Source organism: Lepidochelys olivacea (genome assembly GCF_965140295.1).
Source record: "Lepidochelys olivacea isolate rLepOli2 genome assembly, chromosome: 2".
NCBI lineage: Eukaryota > Metazoa > Chordata > Testudines > Cheloniidae > Lepidochelys > Lepidochelys olivacea.
Genome location: NC_140412.1, coordinates 144,535,825 through 144,557,276, shown reverse-complemented (window position 1 = coordinate 144,557,276; position 21,452 = coordinate 144,535,825). Strand labels below are relative to the sequence as shown.

The 21,452-nt window shown below is 43.1% G+C and overlaps 1 protein-coding gene and 1 long non-coding RNA gene across 5 annotated transcripts in view; one reads left to right on the top strand and one right to left on the bottom strand.

Moving 5' to 3' along the window:
• LOC311515907 overlaps nt 1-350 on the bottom strand; it is a 112,934-nt gene extending 112,584 nt beyond the window's left edge. The window contains exon 1 of one of the 2 annotated variants that reach the window (XR_014710255.1): nt 217-350. This is a non-coding gene — a long non-coding RNA (uncharacterized lncRNA). The remainder of the gene's footprint in view (nt 1-216) is intronic. The other variant, XR_014710256.1, reaches the window with a different exon arrangement.
• Nucleotides 237-18,668, top strand: CFAP90 (cilia and flagella associated protein 90). Of its 3 annotated transcripts, XM_084619404.1 has the most exons (4): nt 237-565; nt 13,857-13,973; nt 17,491-17,564; nt 18,286-18,480. In XM_084619404.1, exons 1-4 carry the CDS (start codon nt 395-397, stop codon nt 18,338-18,340), a joined length of 417 nt encoding a protein of 138 aa, XP_084475530.1. In that variant the 5' UTR covers nt 237-394; the 3' UTR covers nt 18,341-18,480. The 3 variants fall into 3 exon arrangements, with proteins under 3 accessions (XP_084475530.1, XP_084475528.1, XP_084475529.1); XM_084619402.1 differs by lacking the exon at nt 17,491-17,564 and having other exon boundaries at nt 266-565; nt 18,286-18,668; XM_084619403.1 differs by lacking the exons at nt 237-565; nt 17,491-17,564 and adding an exon at nt 603-729 and having other exon boundaries at nt 18,286-18,668.
• Nucleotides 18,669-21,452: the final 2,784 nt, after the last annotated feature.

Genomic DNA, 21,452 nt, shown 5'->3' with positions numbered 1-21,452 from the left:
GACACAGGGGCTCTTTCCATGTCCTTCCAATATCTGAGCATGCGGGAGCTATTTCAGCACATTACCTGAAAGGATGAAACCCTGTCAAAAATACACCTAGGCCGGGAGCCAGAAGGGGGCGTCCTGCTATGGAGCCACCTGGGCTGTAGAGGGACAAATGAACACATGGGGGGAAACTTCGCCCACCCTGCGAGCGCTTTGCAGGGCACAACTTACCTGCCTTTGGTGCCAACACGCCTACAGCTTGTTATGTGGCGCACGGCGCCTCTCATTTCCCGCTCCCTTTGTGTGGCCTCACAATTGGATACTCAGTGTGTTTCCTAGTAACCACGGGACCAGCAACAGCGGGGCCTCCCTGCTCCGTGCCCCAGGCGGGCTGGGCTCTGGCCGCGGGATGCCGCGCACCCAGGAGGCGACGGAACCAGACGGGCAGCGGGAGGAGAAAGCAGCTGAGCAGGCAAGCGGGAAACACCAGCTGCCGCTCTGCGCCCTGTCCGCCTTCAGCTACATCCCGCCCGGCCGCAGGGACCCTCCGGAGCACAGCTACTTCCACCAGGAGTTCAAGGTGAGGGGGAGGAGAGCGGGGCAGGGCGCGGAGAGGACAGCATGGAGCGGGGCTGGGGGAGAGGGAATGAAAAGAGGAGGAAAAAGAAAGGAGGGCGCATGGGAGTGAAAGCGAAGAGGCTGCCGGGGGCAGGAGAAACATCACACGCACGGATGTGCAAGGAAGTAAGTAGATGTTTGTACATTTCACCTGGAGAGGAAAATCCATTCTTGGCTTTCCCTCCCCACCCTTAAATCTTTAATTTGCAGAGCCTGGGCCCCTGAGTGGTCAGCACTCATCATTCCTCCGAAGTAAAGCAATTAATATCAACAAGGATGTTCAGCATCTGGAAAATCTTGTTTGCTCCTCAGAGTATAATTTACAGCCTAGAGAAAAAAAGTAGTTAAATGGGAATTTACTGAGCCCTAGCGAAATTAATAAAGGGTGTGTATAAGAAGTTCAGCTTTTTGGCAGTCTTTTATGCAGACTAATTCAATCTGGGACCATGTATTTGCATTTAATAAAATTGGGTGGGTTGGTCTGAGTCACAATAGACATGATGACAACACAACCGTCTGAAATTTGATGCCAATATTTTAAAGGCACACAAATCAACCACATGAGACTGTCACACTTTTGCCTTATGCTGGAAAGTCCACTTTAACACTTACATAGCACTTTTCATTTTCAAAGTTCTTTGTGGAGTGTAATTAATTTTGACAACACTACTGGAGGAGGAAAGGTATTACCCACATTTTCTAGATGGGAAAAGTGATACAGAAAGGAGTTGGAGTGAATTTCAACAAAACATATTGAATTGACAAACAGAATTTTGTCCTCTGTTTAAATCTCTAAACATACTTCAGATAGTGATTTTATTGAAAAATATCTCAGTGCTATCTATATTTGGCACAGATTAGGTGTCCAATTTCTGCTGAGAAGTCTGTGCTGTCAGAGATTGAAATAGAAAATAGCTTCCATATTGGTTCAGAAGTGGAAAATAGTTCAACATCAGTAGGGCTCTGATTCTACAAACATTCATGCACATGGTTAACTTTACTACTATAGGTTAGATTCACAAAGAGACGTAGGCCCAGATTTAGGCACCAATGGTATTCACAAAACACCCCACTCAGCTGCCATCAAACCTGTAGGCACCTAAACTCTGTCAGTTAGGGCACTCACTTGAGAAGTGGGAGATTCCTGTTAAAAGCTCTTTTCCCCCTCAGGCAGTAGGACTTGAACTGGGGGTCTCCCATATCCCACATGAGTCCCCTAACCACTGTACTGGAAGTTATGGAGGCCTCCCCCTCCACAAGCTTCTTGCAAGAGGCATCTGACTCCAGGAGAGGGTTCATAGCTGAGAATCCCAAGCAGAGATGAGTGCCTCCCTCCATTCCAACCGGTGGGCTGGTCTACACTAGAAAATTAGACTGATACAGCTACACGGTGCAGTGGTATGAATTTTTCACACCCCCTGAGCGACGTAGTTAAGACAACCTAAATCCCCATGTAGATGGCTAGGTCAATGGAAGAATTCTTGTCAACTTAGCTACCACCTCTCATGGATTAACTAAAGCAAACAGGAAAACACTTCCCATCACTATCATGTCTACACTGAAGTTTATAATGCAGCCCAGCTGCAGCTAAGTCGATGCAGTGTTTTAAGTGTAGACATAGCCTTAGGCACTGACCTGCCTGAGAGGGGTAGCGTTTAGCACGTGCCCTTCTCCTTGGCATTTCCCATTGGCTAGTTTAGGCAGGAAGCCGTCTGGCATGCTGGCTTTTTGTGAATCCATTCTTCGGTACCTGTCTGCCTCCATTTGTTGTATAGGAAGCCTGAGTGCTTAACTCCAACTTTGTGAATCTCAGTGATTTTGTAGGTGCCTAAGAGTTTGAAGATGAGGTGGCCAAATCTATTACCCAGCAAAGGGATTTAGGACTCTTATGTTAACTCTCTCTCTTAGCAGGAATTAAAATACTGCATAAAGCTGCTGAGTAAATACTGCTTACTCATTAGGACAGGTGAGGCTTAACTTTCAGCAAGAAGGAGAAGCAGAGTTATCAAGGTGCTGTAGGAAACTCTAGGAGCAGCCAAGACTGAGGAGAAATCTTAGGCTGAGATTTATGATCTATTATTACTGGAGTCACCAACAAAGACAAAAATCTAGGTAGGGGGTAAGTTTGACTGTGAAGATTTTATATGAAGTAGGATAAAAGTACTACCTGCTCACAGCTAAGTAACAGGATATAGAACCTTTCACGTCTGTTCCTGGTTCACATTCAGCATAGGTCAGTAGTGCTGCAATGGTCTGAGTGTGGCTTAATCATGTGTGTGAAATGAATTGCTCATTTCAATCCAAAATGTTACAATTCACTTATCTAATGCATTTGACAAAGATCACCACAGCCCATCCTCTTGCCACATTGGTTGGATGGTTTTGTTAAAATAATCCGCATTGACATTGCTCATTTTCATCTGCAGGTTTCAGAGTTACCCAGGAAAGGCACTGTAGTGCCAGAGCCAAATGAGCATTGTGAATGAGAATAGTTAATGCTGTGCTGAAAAGATTAAAGAAAGAAAGGGAGAACAACAACATTAAGCCAAGGTGAGGCTGCAGCTCCAAAAATGGCTGATAAAGTCTCATTGTAAATTCTATATCAAATTCACGTTGATCAGCTGCCATATGGCAGAGCTTTGTTTAGAATATGAAGTCACTTTTACAAACCAGGTAATCTGGGAGTGTTACAAGATGCCACTCTGATAATATAAAAATAAAATAAAAACTAAAAGTGTTAACAGCTATTTCATAGATTCTCATCTGGGATAGCACCATGGGAATAAGCATGAGAAATGACCTGGAAAAAAAGCATAGATGTGACCCAGGGGTCTGCATAACTAAGGAATTATTAGACCATGAGTTAAAAAGACATGACAAATTTGAGGTTTGCATTGGGTGACTGTGAGGAATAAGCTGACTGACTGTTGGGGTAAGCTTATTGACTATTTCAACAGAGAGTGTTAAAAACAAATGTAATTCAGAGATTGAGGTAGACAGATGCACTGGCTAGTGGCCTGAGAACATGACTGGAAGACAGGAAATCCTTAATTTTAATCCCATTTTTGACAATGACTCCCTTTCTGGTTTTGGGCAAATTCATGTAAACAGTGTGTGTTTCATTTCCCCATCTATAAAGTACCCCATGCCTATTTGTTAGGCATGCTGTGAACTTTAATTAATGTTTGCAAAGTGATTTATAAGTGCTTGATTTTATTAAGCCAGATCATAGGAAATGCTCACCTGAGACATGGATTGCTTGTCCATTTTACATGATTCATTCATTTTGACTGGTTTATTAAAAATACAGGCCTACTATTCTAGCATTTAGCAATTGATAGAAATGACTACCATTAATATCAGTAAAGTATCTGCAGACAAAATAACCAGCCAGACATTGCAAAACTAGGTGGGACTTGACATGCCAGGTGATAACAAGGATCTGTAACCACAGCAATGTAATTGGTATAATTCTGGCAGAACTGCTCAAAACAGTTTATCTAGGACAGATTTACAGTTAAACATAATAGGCTGGTTGTCTACCTTCAAATCCAAGAAAGGCTGAATTTTCTTCATTGATGTAGAGAGTCAGTGAATAATGCAGTAGTTCTTTTTAACCAGCATGAGGTAGATCTTTACTTGGCTTCTAAATAAAATATGGAGAGCAAAGGAAAAGCTATAGTGAAGTATAATAATGGAGAGGACAAATCACCACCTAGAATTCTGCAAGGCTCATCGCCTCTGAGAAGTGAAAGGGAGAATAGATTAAAAAACAAAACAGCCCCTCCTCTTGAACACCAAGTAACATATTTCCCTTACTGAATAACCCCATTATATTATCTTTGAAAACTCATGGCGATCAGGGAGGTCCCGAATGACTGGAAAAAGGCTAATGTAGTGCCCATCTTTAAAAAAGGGAAGAAGGAGGAACCAGGGAACTACAGGCCAGTCAGCTTCACCTCAGTTCCTGGAAAAATCATTGGGCAGGTCCTCATGGAATCCATTTCGAAGCACTTTGAGGAGAGAAAAAGTGATCAGGAACAGTCAGCATGGATTCACCGAGGGCAAGTCAGGCCTGACTAACCTAATTGCCTTCTTTGATGAGATAACTGGCTCTGTGGATGAGGGGAAAGCAGTGGATGTGTTATTTCTTGACTTTAGCAAAGGTTTTGATATGGTCTCCCACAGTATTCTTGCCAGCAAGTTAAAGAAGTATGGGCTGGATGAATGGACTATAAGGTGGCTAGAAAGCTGGCTAGATTATCGGACTCAACAGATAGTGATCAGTGGCTCCATGTCTAGTTGGCAGCTGGTATCAAGTGGAGTGCCCCAGGGGTCGGTCCTGGGGCTGGTTTTGATCAATATCTTCATTAATGATCTGGAAGGATGGGATGGATTGCACCCTCAGCAAGTTTGCAGATGACACTACACTGGGAGGAGTGGTAGCTACTCTGGAGGATAGGGATAGGATACAGAGGGACCTAGACAAATTAAAGGATTGGGACAAAAGAAATCTGATGAAGTTCAACAAGGATAAGTGCAGAGTCCTGCACTTAGGACGGAAGAATCCCATGCACTGCTACAAACTAGGGACCGAGTGGCTAGGTAGCAGTTCTGCAGAAATGGACCCGGGGCTTACAGTGGATGAGAATCATAGAATCATAGACTTTAAGGTCAGAAGGGACCATTATGATAGTCTAGTCTGACCTCCTGCACAACGCAGGCCATAGAATCTCACCCACCCTCTCCTGTAACAACCCACCGACCTATGTCTGAACTATGAAGTCCTCAAATCATGATTTAAAGACTTCAAGGTTCAGAGAATCCTCCAGCAAATGACCCGTGCCCCATGCTGCAGAGGAAGGCGAAACCCCCCAAGGTCTCTGCCAATCTGCCCTGGAGGAAAATTCCTTCCTGACCCCAATTATGGCGATCAGCTAAACCCTGAGCATGTGGGCAAGACTCACCAGCCAAAGAATTCTCTGTAGTAACTCAGATCCCACCCGATCTAGTGTCCCATCACAGGCCATTGGGCATATTTACCACTAATATTCAAAGATCAATTAATTGCCAAAATTAGGCTATCCCATCATACCATCCCCTCCATAAACTTATGAAGCTTAGTCTTGAAGCCAAATATGTTTTTTGCCTCCACTGGTCCCCTTGGAAGGTATTCCAGAACTCCACTCCTCTGATGGTTAGAAACCTTCGTCTAATTTCAAGTCTAAACTTCCTGATGGCCAGTTTATATTCATTTGTTCTTGTGTCACATTGGTACTGGGCTTAAATAATTCCTCTCCCTCCCTGGTATTTATCCTCTGATATATTTATAGAGAGCAATCATATCTTCCCTCAGCCTTCTTTTGGTAAGGCTAAACAAGCCAAGCTCTTTGAGTCTCCTTTCATAAGACAGGTTTTCCATTCCTCGGATCATCCTAGTAGCTCTTCTCTGTACCTGATCCAGTTTGAATTTATCCTTCTTAAACATGGGAGACCAGAACTGCACAAAATATTCCACAGATGAGGTCTCACCAGTGCCTTGTATAACTGTACTAACACCTCCTTATCTCTACTGGAAATACCTTGCCTGGTGCATCCCAAGACTGCATTAGCTTTTTTCACACCCATATCACATTGGTGGCTCATAGTCATCCTGTGATCAACCAATACTCCAAGGTCTTTCTCGTCCTCTGTTACTGCCAAGTGATGCGTCCCTAGTTTATAACAAAAAATTCTTGTTATTAATCCCTAAATGCATGACCTTGCACTTTTCACTATTAAATTTCATCCTATTAGTATTACTCCAGTTTACAAGGTCATCCAGATCTTCCTGTATGATATCCCGGTCCCTCTCTGTATTGGCAATACCTGCCAGCTTTGTGTCATCTGCAAACTTTATTAGCACATTCCCACTTTTTGTGCCAAGGTCAGTAATAAAAAGATTAAATAGGATTGGTCCCAAAACCGATCTCTGAGGAACTCCACTAGTAACCTCCTTCCAGCCTGACAGTTCACCTTTCAGTATGACCATTTGTAGTCTCTCCTTTAACCAGTTCCTTATCCACCTTTCAATTTTCATACTGATCTCCATCTTTTCCAGTTTAGCTAATAATTCCCCATGTGGAACCATATCAAATGCCTTACTGAAATCAAGGTAAATTAGATCCACTGCATGTCCTTTGTCTAAAAAATATGTTACCTTCTCAAAGGAGATCAGGTTGGTTTGGCATGATCTATCTTTTGTAAAACCATGCTGTATTTTGTCCCAATTACCATTGACCTCAATGTCCTTAACTATTTTCTCCTTCAAATTTTTTTCCAAGACCTTGCATACTGCAGATGTCAAACTAACAGGCCTGTAGTTACTCGGATCACTTTTTTTCCATTTCTTAAAATAAGGAACTATGTTAGCAATTCTCCAGTCATACGGTATAACCCCTGAGTTTACAGATTCATTCACAATTCTTGGTAATAGGTTTGCAATTTCATGTGCCAGTTCCTTTAATATTCTTGGATGAAGATTATTTGGGGCCCCCTGATTTAGTCCCATTAAGCTGTTTGAGTTTGGCTGCTACCTCGGATGTGGTAATATCTACCTCCATATCGTCATTCTCATTTGTCATCCTACCATTATCCCTAAGCTCCTCATTAGCCTCATTAAAGACGGAGGCAAAGTATTTGTTTAGATATTGGGCCATGTCTAAATTATCCTTAACCTCCACTCCATCCTCAGTGTTTAGCGGTCCCACTTCTTCTTTCTTTGTTTTCTTCTTATTTATATGGCTCGAGAACCTTTTACTATTGGTTTTAATTACCTTTGCAAAGGTCCAACTCTACATGTCTTTTGGCCTTTCTCACTTTATCCCTACAAGTTCTGACCTCAATAAGGTAGCTTTCCTTGCTGATCTCTCCCATCTTCTACTCCTTGCAGGCGTTCCGCTTTTTCTTAATCACCTCTCTGAGATGCTTGCTCATCCAGCTTGGTCTACAACTCCTGCCTATGAGATTTTTCCCCTTTCTTGGGATGCAGGCTTCTGATAGTTTCTGCAACCTTGACTTGAAGTAATTCCAGGCCTCCTCCAACTTTAGATCCACAAGTTCTTCATTCCAATCCACTTTCCTAACTAATTTCCTTAATTTTTTAAAGTTAGCCCTTTTGAAATCAAACACCCTAGTCACAGATCTATTTTTGTTTATCCTTCCATTTAGTTTGAACTGAATTAGCTCATAATTGCTTGAACCAAGGTTGTCCCCTACAACTATTTCTTCTATGAGGACCTCACTACTTGCCAAAACCAAATCTAAAATGGCATCCCCTCTTGTTGGTTCAGCAACTAATTGGTGAAGGAATCCATCAGCTATTGCATCCAGGAAAATCTGAGCCCTATTATTATTACTAGCACTTGTCCTCCAGTCTATATCTGGGAAGTTAAAGTCTCCCATGATCACACAATTCCCATTAGTATTTACTTCATTAAAAACATTAAAGAGGTCTCTATCCATAACCAAATCGGATCCCGGCGGTCTATAGCATATCTCACGCGCTGTCCCAGGGGAGGCTCTAGTAGCTTTCTTCCCCAATGTGATTTTTGCCCAGACAGACTCTGTCTTATCCATTCCATCACTTCTTATTTCTTTACACTTATTTCTACCTCATCATTGATATACAATGCTACTCTACCACTTTTGCCTTTATGACTGTCTTTCCTAAAGAGCACATACCCTTCAATATCTGTACTCCAGTCATGACTACTATTCCACCATGTTTCTGTTATCCCTAGAATATCTGGTTTCACTTCCTACATCAATAGCTCTAGTTCCTCCATTTTGTTGCCTAGGCTCCTCACATTAGTGTACAAACATCTTAATTTTTGCTGTTTGGCTTCGCTCACATTGTGCCTAATTGGGTAAAGAGACATTCTATTGCCAAAAGAACAGGAGTACTTGTGGCACCTTAGAGACTAAAAAATTTATTAGAGCATAAGCTTTTGTGAGCTACAGCTCACTTCATCGGATGCATAGAATGGAACATTTATCTGTATGTGTATATATGTTAGAAGTTACCATAAAAACTGTAAAAAGAAAAGGAGTACTTGTGGCACCTTATTTCTTAGTCTCTAAGGTGCCATAAGTACTCCTTTTCTTTTTTCGGATACAGACTAACATGGCTGCTACTCTGAAACCATACAAACTGTGAGAGGCTAATTAGTTAAGATGAGCTATTATCAGCAGGAGAAAAAAAAACTTTTGTAGTGATAATCAAGATTGCCCATTTAGACAGTTGACAAGAAGGTGTCTTAACTTAAGGAAATAGATTCAATATGTGTAATGACCCAGCCACTCCCAGTCTCTATTCAAACCCAAGTTAATGGTATCTAGTTTGCATATTAATTCAAGTTCAGCAGTTTCTCTTTGGAGTCTGTTTTTGAAGCTTTTCTGTTGCACAGTTGCCTCCCTTAGATCTTTTACTGAGTGGCCATGGAGGTTGAAGTGTTCTTCTACTGTTTTTTTTAATGTTATGATTCAAAAACCAGTAGCAGAACACTTCAACCTCTGTGACCACTCAGTAAAAGATCTAAGGGAGGCAATTGTGCAACAGAAAAGCTTCAAAAACAGACTCCAAGGAGAAACTGCTGAACTTGAATTAATATGCAAACTAGATACCATTAACTTGGGTTTGAATAGAGACTGGGAGTGACTGGGTCATTACACATATTGAATCTATTTCACTAAATTAAGCATCCTCACACCTTCTTGTCAACTGTCTAAATGGGCCATCTTGATTATCACTACAAAAAGTTTTTTTCTCCTCTTGATAATAGATCATCTTAACTAATTAGCCTCTCAGTCTGTATGGTAACTTCTAACTTATCTGTATGTGTGTGTGTATCTTACTATATGTTCCATTCTATGCATCACGAAGGCTTATGTTCTAATAAATTGGTTAGTCTCTAAGTGCCACAAGTACTCCTGTTCTTTTTGCGGGTACAGACTAACATGGCTGCTACTCTGAAACCATTCTATTGCCAGTACCACCTATTAGACTGGTATCTAAACTACCCTTCCTCCTTATGTCCATTCTCCTACGCATGGCTGTATCCTTTCTTACTTCATTTTCTTCCCTCTCAATGTTAAAATCCGGCATGGAGATTACCTGGACATGTCCCAACCATCTCCCCCAAATTCCTAGTTGAAAGCTCTCTTAATCAGTTGTGCCAGCCTCCATCCTAGAAGTCTATTTCCCTTCCTACTCAGGTGAGGTCCATCCCGAGAGAACAGCTTTCAGAGTAACAGTCCTGTTAGTCTGTATTCGCAAAAAGAAAAGGAGAGAACAGTCCTCTGTCCATTAATGCTTTCCAGTGGCCATACATCCCAAAGCCCTCCTTATAGCACCACTGCCTGAGCCATCTGTTGATCATCATAATCTTGTCACACCTTTGTTGCCCTTCTCTAGGAACAGGCAGAATCCCTCTGAAGATCACCTGAGCCTCGATTTCCTTAGCATCTTCCCCAGCCTGCATAGTCTCCCTTGATAAGTTCCAGCGAGAATCTAGCCATATAATTTGTTCCCACATGAAGGGCAATCAGTGGATTCTTTCCCGCTCCTGTTAGGATCCTCTTCAGCCTCAGCTCCACATCCCATATCTTAGCCACCGGCAGACAGCAAACCCTTCTGTTCTCTGGATCAGCTCTGGTTACAGGCCTTTCTATTCTTCTCAGTAAGGAGTCCCCACTCACGTAGACCTGCCTTTTCCTGGTGATGGTGCGATTCTCTGGTCTATCCCCTGTTCCCTCTGGCTGCAAATCCTCTTGATTCCTATTGTCCCTTGCAATCCTCTGCGACTCATCCCATATCCTCCTGGGGCTCATATTTGGTGGTGTTATCTCCATTGACTCTTCCCCTCAGACTAGCTGCTCTTCTCTTCTTCCTTGCCCTTCCACCTTCAGTGACCACCTGCTGTGCCCCTTCTTCATTTTCCAACTCCACAAACTTGTTCCTGAGCTCTATTTCTCCTTCACTAGCCCATCTTTTCCTCTGCCTGGTTCTCTTAGTGACATGCTTCTACGGTCCACTTTCCTCACCCAGCAGTCTCCCCTTGGAATTCTTTGGTCCTGCTTCCATCTGCAAGTCTGAACTTTTCCCTTCAGCCTCCTCATGCCTTTGTTTCATCATCCGCTCAAACCCCCTTCTAAACTCAACCAGAGTTTCCCCCTGCATCTCCAATCCTCGGATCTTTTCTTCTATCAGCTCTATCAGGCGGCACTTCATGCAGACAAAACTCTTTTCAGGTACCCCCTCCAGGACCATATACATGCCACGGCTTCAACATCCAGTCATCTTCATTGTGTCTTCCACTGCTTGGGTCGCTACCACTGCTGCCTCTGTATTGGTCATCGCCTTCTCACCTAAGTCAAATACCTTCTCCTCTAACAGAATTCCCACTCAAACTCCCCTGTTTACAGCTCTGTTTGCTGGCTCCTGTGCCACTGCAGGTGTCCTAGCTGCTGCCTGACTGGCTGGCTACCTTTATAGGACCCCTAGTCAGAGAAGCCCCGTCCCCTAACCAGGGCTCAGCTTCTCTTCCAGCACACTGCCCCTACCAGTCTCTACAAATACTTACAAATACCTTCTCCTCCAAGCTGGATATGAATCAGCAGTGTGCCCTTGTTGCCAAGAAGGCTAACAGCATTTTGGGCTGTATAAGTAGGAGCATTGCCAGCAGATCGAGGGATGTGATCATTCCCCTCTATTTGGCATTGGTGAGTCCTCATCTGGAGTACTGTGTCCAGTTTTGGGCCCCACACTACAAGAAAGATGTGGAAAGATTGGAAAGAGTCCAGCAAAGGACAACAAAAATGATTAGGAGGTTGGAGCACATGATTTATGAGGAGAGGCTAAGGGAACTGGGATTATTTAGTCTGCAGAAGAGAAGAATGAGGGGGGATTTGATGGCTGCTTTCAACTACCTGAAAGGGGGTTCCAAAGAGGATGGATTTAGACTGTTCTCAGTGGTGGCAGATGACAGAACAAGAAGAATGGTCTCAAGTTGCGGCGGGGGAGGTTTAGGTTGGATATTAGGAAAAAATCTTTTTCACTAGGAGGGTGGTGAAGCACTGGAATGGGTTACCTAGGGAGGTGGTGGAATCTCCTTCCTTAGAGGTTTTTAAGGTCAGGCTTGACAAAGCCCTGGCTGGGATAATTTAGTTGGGGATTGGTCCTGCTTTGAGCAAGGGGTTGGACAAGATCAGTGGTTCTCAAACTAGGGCCGCCGCTTGTTCAGGGAAGGTGGGCCAGTTTGTTTACCTGCTGCTTCCGCAGGTTCGGCTGATCACAGCTTCCACTCGCCATGGTTCACCGCTCCAGGCCAATGGGGGCTGCAGGAAGGGTGGCTAGCAGATCCCTTTGCCCGCGCAGTTTCCCGCAGCCCCCATTGGCCTGGAGTGGCGAACTGTGGCGAGTGGGAGCTGTGATTGGCCGAACCTGTGGATGCGGCAGGTAAACAGACCGGCCCGGCCCTCCAGGGGCTTTCCCTGAACAAGCGGCAGCCCTAGTTTGAGAACCACTGGACTAGATGACCTCCTGAGGTCCCTTCCAACTCTGATATTCTGTGATTCTATAGGAGTGCACTAGTGACACCATAGTTAAGGCAGTGCCAAAAGTTTCCTTTCAATGGGACCATTATAACCATCTAGTACTGTTCTGACTTTAATATTTTCAGAGAAATAGTTATAAAATAGAAAAAAAGCATATAAAAATCAGAACATGCTTCAGTTTTCTAAAGTACAATAAGGCCTGGCAGAATTTTGTTTAATAGGTAATAATTTCTTTTAAATTTTTTAAATTATGTAAATGTTCATAGTTGCACAAAATTATGGGGTTTAAGCATTTTTTATATTTATAAATGTAAATGTTCACACTTGTTGGAAACTGGAGGGGCGGGTGTCAGATAATTATTTAATGATTCACATTGATATTCAAAAAGTTAAAACTTTATAGCCATTAAAGCCACAAATTGTCAACCACACACATGAAAATATACAAAGTAAATATCCTTAAATCAAACCGTAAAGTTCTCAAGCAGCACTTTTCTTACTTTGCCAATCTGTAAATTTCAATTATTATTGATGGAATTTATTTGGTCAGGTTGTATGTACACAGTGAAATCGATGTTTACTGGCATTTACCTATAAAAATCTAATCCTTCCAAGCCTAATTACAACTACATCACTGCTGAGCCAAAAATGAGGGTTGAAGTTTTTAAAGTTTCACTTTTTCAGATTTTTGATCATGTGTCACAAGAGCAGTGTGATAGGTTGAGATCTTCTCTGGTCAAAGTGCTGAGCCTTTGATGATTTTCATAAGTACAGTAATTATTAATATATTGCAAAAGGTCTTTTCCTCTCCTCTCTCAAACATTTTTTTCTGAAACATACAGTTCAGTATCTGTAAACAATAATAAATCTCTAGTGTCTGTAGCTAATTGTGCATTACTTAGCACCTTGGGCCTTCAAGGACTCAAGGCTTCATTTCTTGTATATAAAAAACCAGTGCTGCAATCAGTGTGAGTCTTGAGTACACCAGGCAATGCATGACTGGGATTCACTCGAGACTCTCATTAAATAGAGCTCTGAGTTCTTCATATGAAAAGATGTTTTAAGTACAATCATTTTTATGTTTCTGGGAGAGGTGGCAAGTGTGTATTTATCCATATTATTGGAACCAGAGATTACTCATGCCGTATGTTTCTGAGCTACACAAAAATATGCATTAACTTGAAGATAAAGGCTGATTCACAGGCTACTTTCAATATCTATTTCTTTCAAAATGAACTTCAAAGCTGCCTTTCTCTCTTCATTTTCTTCAGTCAAAATGTCTCTTTAATCAAGTGTGTGCATTTGCTGAAGGAAAATAGTTCAATAAGGAACTGATTTAAGCTTCCATGTGGTTACTATAAATTACAAAGGGGGAAACAGTGATATGAAATTCTCTGAAAAATCCTCTGGCAATGTCTTTTCATATACCGTGGAAGTTGTTTTAGTTTCACATTTTTCACAGACAAACCAAATGCACAAAAGAATTGTAACAATTCTTCAGACTATTTCAAAAGGATGCCCCAAATGTTGCTAATAACTGATGTTCCTCACAGCATCTAGTGCTGCACATGCACCAGTTAGTAGTTCTACTACATTATTTTCTAACTCACACTGTTAAACACCACCTTAAGTTAATCATTTTTTTTCTTTATCCCAAGACAGGGATTGTTTCCACATATGACTCCATTTTTAAGAGGCCAATGGGTTACAATGAAAAACTCCACCGATGTGACAGAGAACATGCAAACAATCGAGGTCTTAACATTAACGATGAGGTAAGGTTTATATGCTGACATTAAAGTGGTTTCATTCATATTGACAACACTGGAGTTAGGTGCCTAGGCTCCAACACAATTAATGTGGAGAGAGAGATGTGACGGAGACCTTTTGACAATGTGGCCCACTGTTCTTTGCAAAGCACTCTTATCTCAGACCTGACAAACTCACTACAGCAAACATGTGTCTTATAGGATATTTATCTATAAAGAGTAACTTAGGATATCTACAGAAATCTTGTAACCTGTCAAGCTTCATAATCCTTTTGAAATATCTGACCAAGTAATATTTAAGGAATAATGTATTTATATTACAAGTATGCTTTAAGGACTTGGAGTAAAGGTTTGTCATCGGGGTAGTGTGTCTCACTGATGACCCATTCAGACAAGAGGGAGTTGTTACCCCTCCCTAGTCAGCTGGCCAGGTAATACCAGGTTTTTTTGGCTGCCCTTGCCATATCCCAGAACTCTCAATGGAAAACCATAAGAGACAAGCACAAATGATTGGAACCACTTGAAGGTGAAAAAGAACAATAGAGGAAGCAGGAGCTTGCCCTGGCTCTGAATAAAGACAAAAGATTGTTTCAGAATAACAGAGTGTAGGGAAAGGCACTCTGGATCCATTCACTGAGGAAACCCCTTAACGAGTGGGGGTCTTTCATGAACATTTAGATTTTGGTTCTTGTGAAATCAGCCAGATCTGCAATGGACTGAACTTAGTTATACAGTAGACGTAACTATTGAAAAGTGTAGACCCAGGTTAGTGTTTTATGCTTTCGTTTTGTGTTGTGTTGTAACCACTTGCTTTCACCATTTAGTTACATCTTTATTTTTTCTTAAATAAAACTACATTTTTTATTACAAGTGCTGTGTGGTTTAGAGGAACAGTGGTTTAATATGAAACCAGTGGAATTGGAATAATTTTTATAGTGGGGGGTGCTGAAAGCCACTGAACAAAACTGTAAGCCCTGTATATGATGGAAACCACTTCAAGCCAGGAGGTGCTGCTGCACCCCCAGTACTCCTATTTCCAGCATCCCTGGTGAAACTGGTAAATTGGGGTACACTGCATCTTTGGGTACAGAGAATCTGGAATTTCTGTGAATAGCCAGTACCAGGGGCAGGATAGCATAGGTGAACAATTCAAAGTGACTCAGGGGTTGGGGTGCACCTTTTGTTAACCTGCAAGGCAAAGACAGGGCTGGCATAGCCTAGAAGAGAGTGCTTGAATGGCTTGATGGTGCTAGGGAGCTAACAGCCAATTACCAGAAACAAGACTCCCTCACACCAGAGGCAGGAGATAACAGGTTGACTAACTGTCCTGGGTACCCTAAGAACTGTTATAATAGGCACCTTAGACTGTGATCCACAAAGCCAGCACACTAGGCAGGGAGCCACCTATGCGAGCCAATGGGCGACACCAACCAGAGAGGGGGCATGCTAAACCCTGCCCCTCTCTGACATAGGTGCCTAAGTCCAGGCTCCACAGGGGTGCCTTGCTTTGCTAGTAATCCATGAATAGGGGCAGATAGGCACTTGGCTCCCTAAATTGTTTGTGGGGCCTGAAACAACACAGCTGGGGGACAGGAGGGACACATAACCTCTAGCCTAGCAGATAGGGCACTCACCTGGGATATGGGAAACCTCCACTTCAAGTCCCACCTCCACTTGAAGAGTAAGGATTTAAACATGGATCTGCTACCTCTCAGGTGAGTGCTCTAACCCCTGGGACATGCTGAGACAGGGTTTCCTCACTGTCTCCTGTGGAAATTGTTCCACTTTAATTAAACAACAGAATACTTAAATATGTATTGGGCCAGAGAATGTTAGAATGACTATAACCTAGTGGTTAGAGCACTCACCTGAGATGTGGCAGCTCACTGTTCAACTCCCTTCTCCCCTCAGGAGGGGGCAGAAGTGGGAGGGAAGAGAAAACTTGAACTGGGGTTTTCTGTATCCTGGCTGAGAACCCTAGGCTAAAGATTATAAGGGAGGTCCTTCTCCACTTTCACCCCCCCCCAGCAGTTTTGATTGGGGCCCCACATGTGATTTAGGCAGCTGAACGCCTATCCTTCCTAGTTCGTGACTCAGCTGGTGCTTAGGTGGGAAAGAGGTGTTTGGACACCTATCTCAAGGAAGCAGTACGCATGCTCAGGCAGTAGAAAAGCACTCAGGCATCTAGAGTGAGACTGCAGGACATGTGCCCAGAGGCAACAGTTTAGATGCTGAATGAGTTTAGGCACCTACAGCCAAGCAGGAGTTTTGTGGGTCAATGGTGTCTGTAAATGGGACTTAGGCTCCCAAAGTATCCTAAACCAGATTCAGGGCAAGAGTAAAGTCACGCCCATCAGACTGGGTAGACAGGTGTGGATGGTGCAGTTCAGGTAGTAGCACAGGCTAGTCACCCAAGTGCAGACTCAAGGGGTCGGGCAGGCTTCTACTGTGGTAGCTACCCCGCGTTGCTGCCCATGCCGCAGCGTCCCCTGATAGTTTTAATGCACTAGCTCAAGCAGCGCTGGCATGTTTCCAGCTGCCTGAGCAGGGATGCACACTCCCAACTGCTGTATAAACATACCCAAAGACACACACACCCTATTTTCCTGAGCTAGCAGTCTCCCCTCTCTATATTTTCTGTATTCTCCGGGCACAGTAGAGTTTGTGGAGCAAAGCTAGGCTGAAACCATTTAGGATGTCCAAGTGGAGAGATCCTTGTAGGAGTTAATACTGCCTGGGAGGAGGGGTGCCCAGACACCAGCATGGGAGAGCAAATGCTCAGTTCAGAAGCTCTAAGATCTGTGAGAACTACCTCTGATTTCCCTGTGAATCATGGGATTCTGGGTGGGTCAGGGAACTCTCCCAGTGTCTCTTCTGTATCTGAGCAGCTTCTGCCTAACCTCAAAAGCAAAGTGCCTAGTAGCCTTCATGTAGGAGCTGGCTCATCTCTCTTTTTGGGGTCAAGACTCTGGTTGGGGGGTGTTTTGTATTTCCTCCAGATTAATTTCCTTTTATTTTGGTAGAGTTTAGGGGTACAAGTGGGGTGTCACTGTTGGAAATGTTATGATGTCAGCAAAGCATTTTTGAAGAGGAATGTTGTGCAGTGTTTCCTAGATATCAGGAAAGGTCAGACTCCCGCTTTGCCTGATCTCCTCTGGACATTCACTCCGTAGTTGGATTGACTCAACAGAGAATGCTTGACGCTGACCTTCGTGATCTGCATTGTCCCAGCAGAGCACAGCTGCTTCAGTGGTACATAGACCAAAGTTTTAATGTAGCTAAGGCTTGATCCAAATTTATCAAGTATTTGTACACAGATTAGGAGCTGTCACCTTAACCCTGCTGTAGGTTCCATCTTTATGTATCACCCTCTATTATTACAGTAGCACCTACAGACCCCAGCTAGGATTAGGGGCCGACTGTGCCAGACCCCATACAAACATACAAGTTCTCATATATTTGAAGTTCCATCCACACTGTAGCTACCGGAAGGAAGAAAGTTTTCTGTCTCTTTTGCCTCCAGAGCCTCCTGGTTGCTGTGATTCAGGAGGGTAATGCTGCACCAGTCTACATTTACAGCCAGTTCACATTTACAAGGTTAGCGTCATAACCATAAGATTGTTTTTTAAAACGAGACCTTTAATTGCACAGACATGAGTGGCTTAGTCCTCTACAATCACCAGGGAAAGCCTCCTGCTTACCACGGGTGAGTCAGTGAACTGATTTTTTCACGCTCAGATTTCATTAACTTATTTTTTGCAGTAAGTTAAGTGGGCAGAATACATGAAGGTGTAGAGAGATAGCCTGGCCGGGAGCATTACAGGCATCACAGTCACAAGTGCATTGTACAGGTCATCCCAACTGTGTGCTAATAAAACCTCGCTACTGCCCCCAAAAAACATACTAAATTAATTTCTTATGTGGTCTGCAACTAATGACATGGAAATTATCTGCACATGTTTACGGTGTGGATATACATATGGGTATGTACATGTAATCAGTATATAGTCATTCAGAGCATATCTTCATCTCAGTGGAGATATCCATATCTCAGGGATGCATTCATATTTTATCACTATTGTTAAAGTTCAGTCAGGAATTTTGGACAATAGACTAATGACTGTAATTGTCTGTCGGATAAACAAATGTGCCTTGCTCTAACACATATTATACAGTTCTGTCTAGGCTGAAGGACCACTTGTCATCAGCTGCTACACCAGATCTAGCAATCTATATTTGTCACAGCAGTGGCTCCTCTACTGTTTTGAATGTGTGTTTATATGTTAAGGAATATAAAATCTAAATAATGTTCTTACAGGAACTGGCAAGACCCATTGCTGTTTTGTCCTCTTCAGAATATGGGAGACACATAAACCAGCCTGTAGAGCAGTCGATCAGAAATTATGCAAGGATTAACCATGTGCAGGCTGAGTTCTACAGGAAAAATGGAGTCACCTGCTTGTTGGAAAAACCTTCTCAAAGTCTTGAACCATCATAAAGCTCCTGTCCCCCCAGCCACTGACATGAACATAGTGTAACACAGTTTTCACAGCAATAAGAAAATGAAGACTGTTTTGCCTTTTCCTGTAATACTTTCCTTCAGCTGGTCAGTGTGGCTTGGATAAAAAGAAAAAAAAAATAAGACATAAGAGCTGTCAGTTTCCCCATGTTAGTGTAAATGTACCTTTACATTTCATTAAAATCTTGCAAATAATTTCTCTACTAATTTTCAATGTATTACGATAGGATAGAGCAAGTTTCTTCTTCAAAGCATTTACAAACATCAGTTTACAATCCACACAACCATTCCTATTAGATTTGTAAGCAGTATTATCCTGATGGAAAAACTGAGGCAGAAAGAGGTTAAGGCCAAGATTTTCCAAAACAGGTGCCTAAATCTGTAATCCAGAAAAATATATAAACAATTTTCAGATCAACCTGAAAACAAAATTTGTTGAGATTTTTGGCAAACGGGAAATTTAAAAAAAATACATCATTTGAGGGTCAAACTAAACCTTAAATTCAATTCAAAATGAAGTGTTTTGTTTTGGTTTCAAGTATTTAACTTTGTACAATAGTACTGAAGGAAGATTTTGATAGGACATAGATATTCAGGCTTGTCTGTAAAGGCATATAACCTAAGCATTTAGGTGTATTCTTATGACTTAGCTAGTTATAGAGGTATAAAAGAAAGAATCAAAATCACTGTCTGCCGGTGTAAGGTCCTTCTCTTAGGGTATGCCTACACTACGAAATTAGGTCGAATTTATAGAAGTCGGTTTTTTAGAAATCGGTTTTATATATTCGAGTGTGTGTGTCCCCACAGAAAATGCTCTAAGTGCATTAACTCGGCAGAGTGCTTCCACAGTACCTAGGCTAGAATCGACTTCCGGAGCGTTGCACTGTGGGTAGCTATCCCACAGGTCCCGCAGTCTCCACTGCCCATTGGAATTCTGGGTTGAGATCCCAATGCCTGATGGGGCTAAAACATTGTCGCGGGTAGTTCTGGGTACATATCGTCAGGCCCCCGTTCCCTCCCTCCCTCTGTGAAAGCAAGGGCAGACAATCGTTTCGCGCCTTTTTTCCTGAGTTACCTGTGCAGACGCCATACCACGGCAAGCATGGAGCCCGCTTAGGTAACCGTCACCGTATGTCTCATGGGTGCTGGCAGACGTGGTACTGCATTGCTACACAGTAGCATCAACCCAATGCCTTGTGGCAGCAGACGGTACAGTACGACTGGTAGCCGTCATCGTCATGTCCGAGGTGCTCCTGGCCACGTCAGCCACGAGCGCCTGGGCAGATGTGGGCGCAGGGACTAAATTTGGAGTGACTTGACCAGGTCATTCTCTTTAGTCCTGCAGTCAGTCCCATTGAACCATCTTATAGTGAGCAGGCAGGCGATACGGATTGCTAGCAGTCCTACTGTACCATCTTCTGCCAGGCAGGCAAGAGATGAGGATGGCTAGCAGTCTTACTGCACCGTCTGCTGCCAGCCAAAGATGTAAAAGATAGATGGAGTGGATCAAAACAAGAAATAGATCAGATTTGTTTTGTACTCATTTGCTTCCTCCCCTCTCCTGTCTAGGGGACTCATTCCTCTAGGTCACACTGCAGTCACTCACAGAGAAGGTGCAGCGAGGTAAATCTAGCTATGTATCAATCAGAGGCCAGACCAACGTGCTTGTTCCAATAAGAGCAATTACTTAGGTGCACCATTTCTTATTGGAACCGTCTGTGAAATCCTGCCTGAAATACTCATTGATGTAAAGCCACCCCCTTTGTTGATTTTAATTCCCTGTAAGCCAATCCTGTGAGCCATGTCGTCAGTCGCCCCTCCCTCCGTCAGAGCAATGGCAGACAATCGTTCCGTGCCTTTTTTCTGTGCGGACGCCATATGAAGGCAAGCATGGAGGCGGCTCAGCTCACTTTGGCAATTAGGAGCACATTAAACACCACACGCATTATCATTATTATATATGGTCATGTGACCGCGCTGACGTCGCCTCCTCGCTTGGTATTGCTCTGCCAGGTTCTGGTGCTGCATATACTGCTGGATAATGCGTGTGGTGTTTAAGTGACAACTCTTTACACAATGTGCATGATAATCAAGTTGGGCTATTTCCTGCACAAATCCAGGTTTTCTCACATCCCCCCCACCCCCATACACACACAAACTCACTCTCCTGCTGGTAATACCTCATCCAAACTGACCACTCTCCAAGTTTAAATCCAAGTTAAACCAGAACATCTGGGGGGGGGGGGGTAGGAAAAAACAAGAGGAAATAGGCTACCTTGCACAATGACTTAGCCACTCCCAGTCTCTATTTAAGCCTAAATTTAATAGTATCCAATTTGCAAATGAATTCCAATTCAGCAGTTTCTTGCTGGAGTCTGGATTTGAAGTTTTTTTGTTTTAAGATAGCGACCTTCATGTCTGTGATTGCGTGACCAGAGAGATTGAAGTGTTCTCCGACTGGTTTATGAATGTTATAATTCTTGACATCTGATTTGTGTCCATTTATTCTTTTACGTAGAGACTGTCCAGTTTGACCAATGTACATGGCAGAGGGGCATTGCTGGCACATGATGGCATATATCACATTGGTGGATGTGCAGGTGAACGAGCCTGATAGTGTGGCTGATGTTATTAGGCCCTGTGATGGTGTCCCCTGAATAGATATGTGGGCACAATTGGCAACGGGCTTTGTTGCAAGGATAAGTTCTTGGGTTAGTGGTTCTGTTGTGTGGTATGTGGTTGTTGGTGAGTATTTGCTTCAGGTTGCGGGGCTGTCTGTAGGCAAGGACTGGCCTGTCTCCCAAGATTTGTGAGAGTGTTGGGTCATCCTATAGGATAGGTTGTAGATCCTTAATAATGCGTTGGAGGGGTTTTAGTTGGGGGCTGAAGGTGACGGCTAGTGGCGTTCTGTTATTTTCTTTGTTAGGCCTGTCCTGTAGTAGGTAACTTCTGGGAACTCTTCTGGC

Coding starts and splice junctions, on each gene's coding strand:
- CFAP90 (XM_084619402.1), top strand. CDS start 395: ATGCCGCGCACCCAGGAGGCGACGGAACCAGACGGGCAGCGGGAGGAG. Junction 566..13,856: donor ACTTCCACCAGGAGTTCAAG/GTGAGGGGGAGG, acceptor CTTTATCCCAAG/ACAGGGATTGTTTCCACATA. Junction 13,974..18,285: donor GTCTTAACATTAACGATGAG/GTAAGGTTTATA, acceptor ATGTTCTTACAG/GAACTGGCAAGACCCATTGC.